The 16,446-nt window shown below is 38.7% G+C and overlaps 1 protein-coding gene across 4 annotated transcripts in view; it reads right to left on the reverse strand.

Annotated features, from left to right (window-relative positions):
- Window positions 1–15,941, reverse strand: part of ASXL2 (ASXL transcriptional regulator 2) — a 116,824-nt gene extending 100,883 nt beyond the window's left edge. For 2 of the 4 annotated variants that reach the window (XM_028517289.2, XM_028517288.2), the window contains exon 1: window positions 15,543–15,939. Coding sequence is in view for 3 of the 4 variants with exons in the window: in XM_028517288.2 (XP_028373089.1) it covers window positions 15,543–15,599 (57 nt within the window). In the remaining variant the exon portion in view is untranslated. Of the gene's footprint in view, window positions 1–15,542 lie in introns of all 4 variants that reach the window. The other 2 variants (XM_028517287.2, XM_028517286.2) reach the window with 2 other exon arrangements.
- Window positions 15,942–16,446: the final 505 nt, after the last annotated feature.

Consider the following 16,446-nt stretch of genomic DNA (forward strand, 5'->3'; position numbering starts at 1 on the left):
CAGGAAAAGAACTAAACAAAATGGAGACAAGCAATCTATCATATGCAGAGTTCAAAACACAGATTATAGGAAGCTCAAGGAACTTAGTGAGGACCTCAACAGCATAAAAAAGATCTAGTCAGAAATGAAGGATACACTAATTGAAATAAAAAACAATTTAGAGGGATACAGGAGTAGAGTGGATGAAACCAAAAGGAAGCAAAAACCAACCAAGGGGGGATCCCCCCCAAAATGAGGACAGTATAAGCAGCCTCTGGGACAATTTCAACAGGCCAACATTCTCATCAGACAGGTGCTAGGAAAAGAAAAAGAGCAAGAAATTGGAAATCTGCCCTGGCTGGCACAGCTCAGTGGATTGAGCGCGGGCTGCGAACCAAAGTGTCGCAGGTTCGATTCCCAGCCAGGGTACATGCTTGGGTTGCAGGCCATAACCCCCAACAACCACACATTGATGTTTCTCTCTCTCTCTCTCTGTCTCCCTCCCTTCCCTCTCTAAAAGTAAATAAAAAATATTTTTTTTAAAAAAGAAAAGAAACTGGAAATCTATTTGAAAAAATAATGAAAGAAAACTTCCCTCATTTGGTGAAGATTCTGAAATAGGCATGAAGTCCAGGAAGCAGAGAGTCCTAAATAAGATGGATACAAAGAGGTCAATTCCAAGACACATCATAATAAAATGCCAAAGATTAAAGATAAAGAGAGGATCTTAAAAGCAGCAAGAGAAAAGAAGTAAATTACGCACCAGGGAGTGCCCATAAGACCGTCAGCAGATTTCTCAAAAGAAAGTTTGCAGGCTAGAAGGGATTGGCAAGAAATACACAAAGTCAGGAAAAGCAGGGACCTACAGCCAAGATTGCTCTACCCAGCAAAGACATCATTAGAATCAAAGGACAGATAAAGAGCTTCCCAGACAAGAAGAAACTAAAAGAGTTCATCATCACCAAACCATTATTGTAAGAAAAGTTAAAGGGACTTTTTTAAGAAAAAGATGACGAATAAAATGGCAATAAATACAAATCAATGTTTGAATCTAAAAAACAAATTAAGCAAAACAACAGAGACAGGATTATGGAAATGAAGAGCATTTTGATGGTTGTCAGATTTGTGGGGGGCAGACAGGGAGTGAAATGGGTTAAAAGGTGGGGGGATTAAGAAGTACAAATAGGTAGTTACAGAATAGTCATGGGGATGTAAAGTGCAGTATAGGAAATGGAGTAGCCAAAGAACTTACACGCATGACCCATGGACATGAACAATGGTGATGAGGTTGCCTGAAGGAGTTAGGGATGCTGAGTGGAGGGGGAGCACAAGGGAAAAAAATCAGGGTGACTGTAATAGCAAAATCAATAAAATATAATTTTAAAAAAGAAGTAAACAACAAACAAACCATGTCCTGGCTGGTGTGGCTCAGTGGATTGCCTGCAAACCAAAAGGTCGCCAGCTTGATTCCCAGTCAGGAAACATGCCTGGTTGCAGGCCAGGTCCCCAGTGGGGGGTAAGAGACAACCACACATTGATGTTTCTCTCCTTCTCTTTCTCCCTTCCCCTCTCTAAAAATAAATAAGTGAATAAAATCTTAAAAAAAAAGAAACCAGTCTGAAAAAGTCATACAATTCCATTTATATGGCATTCTCAGAAAAGCAAAATATAGTGATGAAGAACTTATCAGTGGTTAACAAGGGTTGGGGGGAGTGGAGAGTGACATAGCAGGCTGGGATTCAAGTTTTTTGGCTGTATCTGACTGTCATGGTAGTGGTTACATGTGTTACAGTCACACAACTGTTGAACAAAAAGGTCAAATTTTATTCGTTAATCTTTAAATTAAAAAAATTTATATCCAAAATGTTGAGATGAGATACTAGATGTTTATGTAAGTAGGGAAAAGATAGTCACTATAGAATTAAAAGTGTTCACTTTTAATTAACTAACTTCCTTAATACTGTTGGACATTTATGACACAACTGCATAATGGAATATTATTCAGCTATTCTGAATGGGCTATTAGCAACCCTGGCCAGGTAGCTCAGTAGGTGAAAGCTTCATCCCAATACACCAAGGTTGTGGGTTCAATCCGCAGTTGTGGCACATAAAAGAATCAACCAATGAATGAATAAATGGAACAACAAATTGTCTGTTTGTTTCTCTCCCTCTCTTTCTAAAAATCAATTTTTTTTTGCATTTTTAAGAAGGGTTATTAGCAAAACCAGTAAATGACATAAAATACATTTTTAAAACTTTTGTATTTATTAACTTTAGAAAGAGATAGGGAGTGTGGGGGGTGGGGGTTGAGAGAGAGAATCATCAATTTGTTGTCCCACTTACTGATACATTCATTGGTTGATTCTTGTATGTGTCCTGACCAGGGACTGAACCCACAACCTTGACTATCTGGAGGACATGCTGAGCTACCCAGCCAGGGTGAGTAAAATCCTCTTTAATACATAAAAAAGAAGCCCAGTGCAGTGTGGCTCAGTTGATAGGAACATCGTCCTGTATTCAAAGGGTTGCAGATTCAATTCCTGGTCAAGGCACATACCTAGGTTGTGGTCCAATCCCTGGTCCGGGCACATACAACCCCGGGCGCATATGGGAGGCAAGCAATCGATGTTTCTCTCCCCCTTCCTCTCTCTCTAAAAGCAATGAAAAAAAAATGTCCTCAGGTGAGGATTAAAAAAGAAAAAAAAAAGAAGAAAGATTACAACTACAAACTGTACAGTTTGTACTTACAGAAAACTGTATCAAAGACTAGAAGGAAATATCTCAAAATGTTAAGCTACATTGTATCAGATGGTAGGGATTTTTTTCCTCCATTTACCATTAATTTAATTTCTACATAACTTAAATAATTCATAAAACTTTTTGAAATGGGGAAACCCTATGTTATATTTTCCTATAACTAAATTCAACATTAAGAGCAAAAAAACACACACTAATCCTAACTTAGAAACAAAATTCACAAATACTAAAGTAAAATAAATCTATAAATTGTAAAGCATCATCTAAGTCATTAATAAGAGAGAGAACTGACAACAATGTCTGATTACAGATTAAGAAAATATCTTAAAATGATACAAAGCAAACAGAAGCCATTCACAAATTTCAGTGTCCACAGCAAAGGAAAACATCAACAAAATAAAAACCCACAGAATGGGAAAACATATCTACTGATACATTTGCTAAGGGGTTAATATCGAGATACGCAAATTAAAATCACAATGAGATATCTCATATCTGTTAAAATATCTATCAATAAATCAACAAAAGGAGCTACAAAGATGTGGAGAAAAGGGAACCCTTTTGCACTGTTGGTGGGAATGCAGATTGGTCTGGCCACTGTGGAAAGCAGTATGGAGATACCTCAAAAACTTAAAAATGGATCTGCCTTTTGACCCAGCAATCACACTTCTGGGAATATATCCAAAGGAACCCAAAACACTAATTGGGAAAAACATAAGCATCTGTATGTTCATTGCAGCATTATTTAAAACTGCCAAGATACAGAAGCAGACCAAGTGTCCATCAGTAGGTGACTGGATAAAACAACTATGGGGACATTCACACAATGGAATACTACTCGGCTATAAGAAAAAGTAAAATTTTACCCTTTGAGACAGCATGGATGGACCTGGAGAATATTACGCTAAGTTAAAGAAGCCAGTCAGAGAAAGACAAAAGCCCCAAGATTTCACTCATACGTGGAATCTAATGAACAAAGTGAACTAACAAAATAGAGACAGACTCACAGACAGAGAGCAGGAAGACAGCTAAGGGGGATTGGGGATGGAGAAAGTGAGCAAAAAGGAAACAGGACTCAGGGACATGCACAACAGTGTAGTGACTACTGGGGGAAGAGGAGTATAAAAGGACTAAATGGTAAAAGAAAAATACAATAAAATTCTTTTTAGAAAACAAATTTTAGTGTCTTAAGACAGGCAAATTCAAATCACAAATATGCTTTAAGATCAGCATTAAAGCATAAAACTTATATATATTTTTAAAGATTTTATTTATTTAGAGAGAGGGAAAGGGAGGGAGAAAGAGGGACAGAAATATTGATCGGTTGCCTCTCGCATGTCCCCAGCTGAGGACATGGCCCACAACCCAGGCATGTGCCCTGTGAACTGAACTGGCAACCTTTCGGTTCACAAGCCAGCACTCAATCCACTAAGCCACACCAGCAAGAGCTAAAACTTAAATGTATTTATAGACAACTTTCAGAATCTTTTCAATTAATATACAAATTCCTGATGGGAGGTCTATAAGAAGTCTAGCTTGAGAAACATTTTCATTAAGCCTTTTTCATTTGCTACCTCTTGACTGCTAAAAAAACAGACCTGAAAAATAAATACAAAGCAAACCCAATACTAAATGAAAGACTGGAAAAGTTGCCCTTCATGCCCCCCACATCTGTTCTAAGCTGTGACTTTCGTATCACAAATCTATAATAGAAGGTTTTCTCCTAGAAAAATGTCCGTAATTTTTATCAGAAGTAAATATATTAATATTTAATGGTATTTTCACAAAGCATCATAGAACTCAGAGCCACTGTGGTACAACTCCAGGAAGCAACATTCACATAAAATACACTATGAACGGTTCCGCCTAAATTTGTACAACACAGAGCCCTGATTGAGTCTACCACCCGAACAAACCTGAAGACCAACAGAAGACAGTGGTATGGAAAGAACAATGATACAGGTAATCAAAGAAAAATCAACATGAGATGGAATAACTGGGGAAGTAATTTTGTTTTATTTTTTCCTTCCAATGGTAGAATTTTATTACTGAAGTATGAAAACTTCAGGAGACTGGAAGAGTTAAGACTTCTGTTGGAGAGCTAAGATAGGTATAGATAGAATAAGAAATGAGAAAAATTTGAAAGGGGGGGGGGAGCATATAACCTCTTCCACCCTTTTTTAAAATTGATTTTAAAGAGAGAGAAGAGGACAGGAAGAGAGGGAAAGAAACATCAATTTGTTGCCCCACTGATCTATGCATTCCCTGGTTGATTCTTCTGTGCCCTGACCTGGGTTAGAACCAGCACCCTTGGTGTAGGGTTTAAGGACAATGCACTAACCAACTGAGCTTTCTGGCCAGAGCCCCCTCCCACCCTTTCACTTATTTAGAGAGAGGGGAAGGGAGGGAGAGAAACATCCATCAGTTGCTTCTTCCATGCCACCAACCTGGCCTGCTCTGACTAGGAATCAAACCAATGGCCTTAAATGCTCAACCCACTGAGTCACACCAATGCCTCTTTCCCACCCTTTTAATTCAAGAGCCCTACTCTAACCTCCTAATCTCTCTACAGCTAGACTCATCAGCCCTCTACAATAAATCCTACAAATGGCCCGATCAGATTGAAACAAAAATGATATCTCCTACATAAAAACTGTCTGCAAACCTTAAGATAAAAATACTTGTCAGCCCAACTTCTTTAACTCTCCACATTTTGGCACCAACCTACTTTTCCTGGCCTTCTTTTTCACTTCACTTCACAATACTCAAAGGTACATTAGTCATGTATCAACTATGCCCTACATTTTTCTGTCTTAACTCTTTTCAGTTCTTCCCTCTGCTGGGAATGCCCTTACTTATACTCACTATCCACCATCCCTGACTACCCAGGTCAAACCTCTAAGACCAACCCTGAAATAGTCTCCCTTCACATTTTAGTATTACTACTAGTTTGCTATGATACAGCCCCAACAACACAAACTTACTTTGTGATTATGTTTTATTACAAAACTTAGGTGAAAATGACACATTTATCTCAGAATGTATATGGATTCTAGACATGGGTTAACAGGGTCTTCTGCTTCGGGTCACACTAGGCTGAAATCAAAGTTTCAGCTGCAGACTCTGGCCAGATATCTCAGTTGGTCAGAGCATCATTCCAATACAGCAAGGTTGAGGGTTTGATCCCCAATCAGGGCACACATGAGAATCAACCAGTGAGTGCATAAATAGGTAGAAGAGCAAACTGATGTTTCTCTTTTCTCTCTAAAATCGATAAATAAAATTTAAAAAATAAAGTGGGGACAAGGGGTATGAGGTGTAAAATAAACTCTACTCATAAAACACGTTCCAGCAGTAACTGAAATTATCTGAGGTTTCAGGTTCTTTTCCAAGCTTACTACCAAGCTTACTTGTTGACAGGTTTCAGTCCCTTTCTGTTTTGCTGGCTCTTGGCCAGAAGTCACTCAGCTCCCAGAGGTTACCTGCCACTCTTTGTCACATGGCCTTGTCCACAGGCAGTTCCCAAGGTGTAAGTGAAGAGGACGGGATTTGGTGCAAAATCTCCTAAAAGCAGGAAATGGGTGGGTTCCCAAACTTGTCTACAGCTAACTTAAGTCTCTGTGTGGTTATACGTTGACCTTTAAGAGAAGCGGCAAATGATATCCCTGAGGTTAAAAAGGCTTTTTGTTAGAACTGTCTCAAACCTCTGTGATTCTTTGCTAAGAAATAATGACTTTATAATATATGGTTTTCCCATTCAGAAACATAAATGATCTACATTTATTAATTTTTCAGTAATGTTAATAAACAATGTTCACAACATACTAGTCACTAGATAGAGAACTTTTCAGCCCTGGCTGGTGTGGCTCAGTGGACTGAGAGACAGCCTGTGAACCTGTTATTCAGTTCCCAGTCTAGGGCACACGCCTGGGTTGGGTACCAGTACGCACAAGAGGCAACCATACATTGATGTTTCTCTTCCTTTCTCCCTCCCTTCCCATCTCCCTCAAAGTAAGTAAAATCTTTAAAAAAAAAAAAAAAGGAAACTTTTCATACATTCTCAACTAATCACCTAACATCCCAAATGGTAAGTTCTACTATTACCTCTTTTTTAAAGTTGGGGGAACTGAGAAAGCTTAATGTAAATCGTTACAACTCCAAAAGTGGTCCTAGACCAAAGCACCAGCATCACCCGGGAACTTGTTAGAAATGCTTAATTTCTGGCTATACTGAAGACCTCCTGAATAAAAGTCTCCATTATAACAAGTTCTCCAGATGATTCTCATATACACTGTTTGTGCACTGGTTTAAATAACTTCTCCAAGCTGACGGAGTAAATGGTAGAAATGGAATCAAATCCAGATTTTTAAGGTTATTTCCAAATTGCTAATCAAAATAGTCCTTTATTTCCCATTATGTCTTTAATGGGTAGTTAATGATATACATGAAAATTTTTTCTATTATCTTTTTTTTATAATCCACCTTTCTTACACCTTCTCTTTCTCACGCATACCATATTAAAAAAAAAAACACCCTTCCTAACATATTAATATATTTCATGGTACCATCAGTTTAAACTTATGAAATTTGTCAATCGCTCAAATCACACAGAAAACTAATCCCTATAATTCAATAGTAATACATTTAAATTTTCACATTGCTATTAAGAAATAAGTCACTAACACCATTAAGCTCTTTATTTGAAACTGAATATGGCTAAGCCAACTACTGAATAATTCAGATATCAGCAGGTTAAAGATTCAGGATAATTTAGGCCATCCCAAGCTGTGAATTCCAATGAAAGTCCATTCTAAATGTAGCATCAACTGCTAAGAGTCAGTAAACAAAAAAACTTTCAAATGAAAAGTCTTTCACAATACAATTTTCACCAAAAGATGGATCAAATTACCCAGAAGACACTACAATCAATAAGATTTACAATGTCCCGATGTCCAGGACCAAGTACACATGTATTTTCCAATAACCAGTTTCACTTTGGTCAAGCAAGATCAGAAGTTAAGAACTATCCCAGAAATTGCCCAATGCCCAAACTCCAAGCGATCTTTGGAGGCAAAAACCGAGGTGTGTCTTGAGATAATTTTCTTTCACAAACGAGAGAGAGAGATACTCAACCTGTTTTCCTGGCAAACCACACTTAAAATAGTTGACTTTATTCAAATGTGCTCTCTTAAAAGTGAGAACAATGCCTTCTTTTACCTCCAATTAAAAGACTAAAAAAAAAAAAAAAGATTTAGCACTCATGTGCAAGAAAATGAATTAAGCTCTATGGTGTGGCTGAAAAGTTCTCTATCTAGTGACTAGTATGTTTTCATGTGCAAGAAAATGAATTAAGATAGAAACTTAAAAGAAAACTCTGCCTTCAAGGAGCATAATTTTACTGATATATAAACTGAGTTTCCTCTTACTTTTCCACAATATATATGTATTTTATTTAGGGAAGATATAGATATACACCTTCAGGGCAAAACATTTTTTAAAAGCACTCAATTTACAATCTTTAATTGGGAAAAACTTTTTTTTTAAAAGATTTTATCTATTTATTTTTTTTTTGGGGGGGGGGGAGGAGAGGGAGAAAAACACTGGCCTACAACCCAGGTAAGCACTCTGACTGGGAATAGAGCCTGCAACCTTTGGGTTTGCAAGCCAGCACTCAATCCACTGAGCCACACCAGCCAGGGCTGGAAAAACTTTTTTTAATAGGACTCAAAACCTAGAAAAGCACAAAAGGTAAAGACTGATAAATTTGTTTACATTAACATTAAGAATGTATAAATTAAATCAAAGACAAAAATGGGCATAGATATACAACACACATAACAAAGGGTTAGTTTCCTTAATCTACAAAGCACTCTTAGATATTAGTATGAAAAAGACCAGGAAGCAAAAATAAAATAATACTAATGGACAAGTGAAAAAAATACAAATAGTAAGTATAAGAAGTTACTTCATACCTGCACTATCCAGTAAGAGCAGCCACAAGACAAATGTGGTATTTAAACTTTCAATAAAATTCAAAACTCAGTTCCTCAGTCACACGAGCCACACTTCAAGTGCTCAATATTTACATGTGACAAGTAGTTACTGTGTTGAACAGATGTAGAACATTCCCATCAAGTTTTACTGAACAAAAGAAATGCTTTGTTAATATATCAAAATGGCTAAGGGTAAAGGCTAATATATTCCTTGAGTTACAAAGAAAAGTGGGAAGAAACAAGAACTCCCGAATTTTTGGAGGGGAAATATAAATTCACACAAATTCAAGTTTACAAACTCATTATCTTAACTAGTCCATCCACACAGATACACATATACACATAATGTATATGCATACATGTATGCCCCAATGTATACAGTTAAGTGTATGTTACGGGGGGGGGGGGGGGGACTATAAATGACCTATGATGTCAAATAATCAAGGATTGATTTTTTATGGTAATACATCCCAAAACAATAGAATATTAAGAAACTATTTGAAAAATGAGGCAGATACATGTTAAGTAATGGTATTAAAAAGATATCCATGCGCCCTGGCTGGTGTAGCTCAGCAAACCGAGCACAGACTGCAAAAAGGGTCGCCATTTCGATTCCCAGTCAGGGCACATACATGCCTGGGTTGTGGGCCAGTACCCAGTACCGGGCACATGAGAGGCAACCACACACTGATGTTTCTCTCTCTCTCTTTCCTTCTCTTCCCCTCTCTCTAAAAATGAATAAAATCTTGAAAAAAAAACAAGACATCCATGATATTCATAAAGTAAGCAAGTTACAGCCCTAGCTGGGTGGCTCAGCTGGTTGGAGTATCATCCCACACACCAAAAGGATTCAGGTTCAATTCCCAGTCAGGGCACATACCTAGGTTGCAGGTTCAATCCCTGGTTGGGGTACACACAGGAGGTAACTGATCAACATTTTTCTCTTACATTGATATTTGTTTCTCTCTCTTCCTCCCTCCCTCTCTCTGTAAAACTGATAAACATATCCTTGGGTGAGGATTGAGAGAGAAGAAAGGAGAAGTAAGGAAAGGAAGGCAAGAGGGAGAGGAAGGAAGGAAAGCAGGCAGGCAGCCCTTGAGAGAGGGAAAGGGGGAGAGAAGGGGAAGAGGAGATGGTAGGGAGAAAGCAAAAAAGGAAGGGAGGGAGGAAAATATATAGGTATACCATACATGTTTATGCATATTTCCATATACAGAGTTAAAAGTCCAGAAAACTATATTCAAATTATTGAATACAGTTAATTTCATTATAATTCTAAATATTTTCAATATTTCATGCAGAGTTTCACTTACTCCATTTTTCAGTATAGTGATTCATCCAAGATTAACTACATACTTCTGTTCTACTTGTTTTTATTTCCAAAAAATAATGAGCCTATACAACGTCAATAGGAACTCAAAAGTTTAAAGTAATTGTTTTTGTCATTTTAAATACTTCCAAAACTGCACCTATGTTCATCTTTGTATTTCTAAACAAAGCTTTTCCTTTAAACAAAGTTTAAAAACTTAGTACATTAAATTACTTTTTAAAACACTAAAAACATGATAAATCACACTGTACCAAAAATACTAAATTGCACAAAACTACAAACTATGAGGATAGCCTCTGAGATATGGAAAGAAAAAATATAGAACTAGAGGAGCGTTCAGAGGTCTTTTGTAAAAAGGACAAAAATAGCAAGTTTCAGCAAACCCCACTGGTCAGTTCACTGTAATTTTATCTTCCACAAACTGGCCTCCTTCCAGACAGTTTTTGTAGTGAAAACACAATGCCCTTTCACCGACAGCAATATTGCACAGCCTTTTAAGGGTGGATAGACTATGTGGAGGATGAAACAGCAAGGACTTCTGCTAATCTGATATTTTCTCAGCTCCTGTCAGAATTCTAGGAGATGCAGCAGCAGCAACACCTTTCACAAAAAAGTTAAACTTGTGTTCAAAAAAAAAAAGATAAATTATTTTTTTTTCTTCTTCAAGGAGTTAGGAGGTTTGTGAAACATAAAAGCAGGACAGAAGAAAGATGAACTGAAAATAATAACACAAAATTTAAGCAAAACCCATAGAAACTTTACTTCATTACAATAAGATCACTCAAAAAAGTGTTACATCAAATCACCTAGCACAAATGTGTGAAATATCTCACAATTTTATGTAAATTGTACCTTAATAAAGCTGAAATAAAACATGCAGCTATTGTTTTTAATATTATAGATCAGAGCAGTTTCTCAATTTTTAACCCATGCCCCTTACAAAGTTTTCTCACACTATTTTTTATGAACTCCACAAACCAAGATTTTGTCCAGTTTTACTTTCTATAGTCTATTATTACAAAAAAATAGGTTTGCTTAATGTGTTTTTCCAAGACACACAGTCTGTCTTGGGCATTCTAATATAACTACAAATATGATACAAATACAGATTAAGAGAACCCTGGCCTTTATCAATATGTATCCAAGCCACCATAACCAACCCTGGCCTTTTTTAAGAAAAAAGTTACTCGTGGCAAAGATTAAGAGAACTGAAAATTTCTAAGTTAATACATTTACTTTTTTTAACATGTATTTGTTAAGATGTTTTTCTAAACATCTTTCTAATCATTATATATTTTTATCATTATACTTTTAATTATTTTCAATTTCCCATACTTCCTACATAAAAGAAATTAGCCTATGGGTCTTACTCCTTCAACAGAAATTTTCTATGTTCCATCTTATTCTCCAAAGTTAAATAACTTTAGGTAAATGATAAACATAAAAAAAATCTATGAATATTCAAAATAATATTAACATGTAAGTGAAGTCTATATAATTACCATCCAGAAATCAAACCACTTTTTCTTCAATCTACACACCATATGCTAAAGATCTCTACAGCCCTGGCTGGGTGCTTAGTTGGTTTGAGCTCTGTCCCATGCACCAGAAGGTTGCAGGTTCAATCTCTAGTAGGGGCATGTATAGGAGGCAATGGATTGCTGTTTCACTCTCACACTGATGTTTCTCTTTCTCACCCCTTTTCTCTCTAAAATCAATAAACATATCCTCAGGTAAGGATGTTTTTAAAAAGATCTACCTACAGATGCTGTGTTCCTCAATTCTAACACCCATACTTCACTTCTCACACTTCAACCACTTTACTCACAAGATACCCAAGGAGACCTCTAGTATACAGTCTCCAAGGTCTGTGTCTCTGTCCCTTCTACCTATGATCACAACAAAGCTATCCTCTTAGGTTATTTTTCTCTTTTAATGCTTCCCTAGTTGTGGTAGGTGACAAGAGAAAAGTAAAAAAAAACAAAAAAACAAAAAAAAACCCCAGGGTCAACAACATTATATTATTTCAAAAGCTCTGCTTTGCAAAACAGCTAAATTCTTCAGGGATGTCATCAAATATTTAGATGATGAAATGTCTTTTTCGTTTAATGAGCATAACTTTGAACATTAGAGTCAGTAGAACACTATTTGGCTGTAAAAAAGTAAAAAAGAAAAAAAGTTCACCCTTTTCAACAGCATGGATGGACCTGGAGAACATTATGCTAAGTGAAAGAAGCCAGTCAGAGAAAGACAAATACCCCAAGATTTCACTCATATGTGGAATCTAATGAACAAAGTGAACTAATAAGAAAAATAGAGACAGACTCATAGATAGAGAGCAGGATGGCAGCTAAGGTGGGGAGGGGATAGAGGTGGAGGGATTGAGGAAAAAGGAAAAGGGATTCATGGACCTGAACAATAGTGTAGTGATTGCAGGGAGGAGCAAGGTATAAGAGGATTAAGTGGTAATGAAAAAAATACAAAATTTTTTTTTAAAGTACAGTGAGAAAAAAAAAAAGAATGAGCATAGCTTTAAATATTAGAGTCAGTGTAATGGTTCTCAATATCTCTGGCTCACGAGAAATTTTTCTATTTAAACTGCACCAAACACCAAACTACTACAGATCTCTCACCCAAATCATTTTATCACAACCATCACTGTCACCCTTAAAATTTAAAAAGGGAGACTGTTAACTAAATACCTGAATAATGCATTTTTATAACTAGTATATTTGTATAATGAAAATATAAATAAGATCAGCAGAAAGACTCCGTTATCTCTCTGTCTGGTGTACTTAGTTTGGAACCAGTCCATACATTTAATCAGCCTTTTGGCATAAGGGCATAATTTTATATTATATAACAGTTATGAAACTTATTATTTTGCTTTTCCAGATTGTTCACAGCAACCTTACATTAATCCATGTAGCTCTCACACAAATCCACACACACACACCCATTATCACATATGTATACATACATATATAATTAATTTTACTTATCTGTTGCTCCATTATTGGTCAGGAATACAACCCCATTTTAACAGTGCTCACTAAAAGAGGACAACTCTACAATGCAGGTACCAAGAACACACTAAAATAAGAAGCAAATATTGCCTGTATCCATAAACAATTTTAGTATTTCCTTGCTGAAACTCTGTTCCTAGAACATTTAACCTCAATAAGTTTCAAACTTCCTTCTCCTAGTCTTCTTGATCTTATAAATATACCATATGCACTATTTCTTAATTTAGGTCAAAGTTACTTCCATTTGTCAAATCACCAATTTTCTGATATCATTTACAGTCTGAAATATTAAAGATTTACTTTTGTTTATTACTCCTACATTTACTTCTAATCCTCTTACAAACAGAAACCTCTTGAACACTGAGGTTTAGTTTAATTCCTCACTTTATATGTGATAAAACAAACAAAAAAAGAGGATGGTATTTTCTAGATTTTGGCTACCAGAAAAAAGAAAAAAAGTTTTAGTGTCACCATTCTCTTTCTAAAATTCATCTTTATTCAGACTAAGGCCTTGTGCATTTGCCAGAATCACATAAAAACACCAAGCCACTAATATACTGATCCCTTCAGGAACCCACTCAGAACTCTACTAATTAAACTCATCTTCACACCTTTAAAATACCATTTTTCACATAGCTAGGTAGGGCATGAAATGTTTATTATAAATGCTCAAATATATTAATTCATCTTAAGAAGATATAAACAGATGCAAATTTTTCCTATTTGTCATAATCTCTCAAATAGAGATTATGTATGTATTGGAAACATACTAAGAGTCTAGAGACAAAATTAATTAACATAATTAGGTTTGAGGTCTGCTCACCAATAATTAAAATTTACCATCCTTTTTTTTTTTTTAAGATTTTATTTATTTATTTGTAGGTAGGAAAGGAAGGGAGAGAGAGAGAGAGAGAAACATCAATGTGCAGTTGCTGGGGGTTATGGCCTGCAACCCAGGAATGTACCCTGGCTGGGAATCGAACCTGGGACACTTTGGTTCCCAGCCCACGCTCAATCCACTGAGCTACGCCAGCCAGGGCTTACCATCCTTCTTTTAATAAAAGGAAGATGTCTTGAGGTATTCATCAAGCAGAAGGGAAAACAATCTTCTGTGAAGGGGCAATTTCCCAACCAAAAAATTATTTCTATAGTTTTTTATCTTTTAAAGGGAAACTACCAGCAGTCACAATTATGAAGATATACTGTAAGTGAAAACACTAAATAAAATATGTTTTCATTTACTTTTTCACATTTCCAACTGAAACGAATACAAGTTTAAGACTCATCAACTCCCTAACACACCAAAACGTTAACAGATACAGCTGAGGGGGGAAATACGAGATTTCTTATTTTCCTTTTACGTTTCTATAATCTTCCAAATTTTCCCACAGTGAACATTTTTATATTCGAAAAAAATCTCATTTAAGAATAAACCAAACATAATATACTAAAGGTTTATTTAGAAGGGCTCTCCACGCTGTGCGAGTATTACTGAGATGATTCGCCATTAAAGATAATAAATACCTCCACTCCTTCTCCCTTCCCAACACTAAATAAAATGCTGCTGTTTTAGGTCCTATTACTCTTCTGCTGCACCCTCATTTCTACGTAAATAAACGCTTTTAATTTTTTCATAAAACATAAAGTTCTCACCCATCTTAAATAGTCCTACTTCTAAACTTCGTTATAACAAAATGGGGGGGGGGGGGGGAATGATAGCTTTACCCACAAAGTACAACTTCGTGAGGCCACCATCACTTTAGCTATGGAAAACTCAAGGCCGGGTAAACTACACGTCCCGCCATGCATTGCTGCCTTGTTCAGAGTAGGTCTCTACGGAAACAGAAAAAAAAAAATTCTACAAGTCCCACCTGTTACTTGGTTTCTAAACACCTCCTGCACTTTCGGCTCCAACAGCAAACAAAAACAAGAGCCCCGTGACCTCACGCCGGCTCCCGGAGCCCCGAGGAGCAGAGGGCCCGAGGTCAGGCGGCCGGGCTGCTGCAGCCGGCAAATTCTGCCCGGCTCCTGCGCTCCCCTCTTCTTTCCGGGGCTGGGTGCACGCACGAGCCCTCTCCTGTGTGCATCCAATGGGGGCTCTTCAGCCGCACCAGGGAGAAGAACCGGTTACTGGGCCGGCACAACACACTTCCCCAAGCCGGGGCGGGGGCTACCGCAGAGTGGGGTGAGAGCGACGTGACCCCGAAACGTAGCGCCAGAACACCTAGAGGACTCGTTGCAATCGCAGGGAGAAGCCACAGCCCCGCGGCGACCCTCTTTCCGCCGGGCGCCTCCATTCGCACAAGGATCACGAGCCGACACTAACCGCCGCCTCTCGGCGCGATTTTGTGCCCCCTCAGCCGGGTCGCTGGGCCAATGACCTCCCTTCCCCTGCGACCGGAGGTCGGCGAGAGAACAAAATCCTCCCAGCCTTCCCCTTCGCTCTTGCCCCCTTACCGTCTTGGCGGCCTCCGCCCAGGTCCTGCCCTTCTTCCTACGGCCCTTTTCCCTCATGTCGGGTCTTGAACTGACTGGGAGGCTCCCGTGTCCGGGCTCCGGCCGCCCTCCCTCCCTACTGTGCCCTGCGCTGTTTTTCCCGCGGTGCCGGGAAAGGTGGGAGAAAGGGGAAGTCAGGCCGGAGGAGCACCCAAACAGAGGAAGCGGCGGGGGTGGTGCGCGGGGGGGTAGGGAGGGCGTCTATGAGGCGGCCGGTCCTCCTGCTGCCGTTGCCACTGCTACCGCCGCTGCCATATTGGGTCCTTACTGTACAGGCAGCCGCTACGGTCATGTGACGGCTCCCGCGCGGCCGTCACTACTGTACGCAGTCGGCAGCGCGAACGAGCGCGCGCGCGCCCCCGCCCACCGCGCGCGGCTGAAGGGAGAGCGAAGAGGCGGTCCGCCGCAACTCGCCACGCCCACGCACTTCCGCTCTCCGCCTCTCCTTCGGAGCATGCGCGGGAGGACTGCCCGACTCTAGTCGGCTTGGGGCTTCTGACCCTCCTGCCGACCCCAAAAATCTGCCTGCGGAAGCGGAACCTGATCTATCCCGGAAGGCTTATTGAAGGAATTGCGACCGCGTGCGAGGCGCCGCCTTGGCTGTAGGAGCTTGGAGTGGGCAGCCTGTTCCCTCAAGGAGCGATCCTCCCAACTAGCATCTTCAGTAAACCTCGTACTTGCGTTTTCCCATTTGTCTGTGTTTATCTTTACCAAGGTTATCTTTACGAAGATTTGTAACAGTTTTCTTATACTTGATGGATGAAGCAGTTTGAGATTGAGTACCGTGATTTACCAAGCTCACAAGTCTAGGATGTAGAGAAACCGGAAATCAGATTGCCACCTGGAGCCCTTTCCATCACCCAGG

The sequence above is a fragment of the Phyllostomus discolor genome, chromosome 6 (genome assembly GCF_004126475.2).
Source record: "Phyllostomus discolor isolate MPI-MPIP mPhyDis1 chromosome 6, mPhyDis1.pri.v3, whole genome shotgun sequence".
Lineage (NCBI taxonomy): Eukaryota > Metazoa > Chordata > Mammalia > Chiroptera > Phyllostomidae > Phyllostomus > Phyllostomus discolor.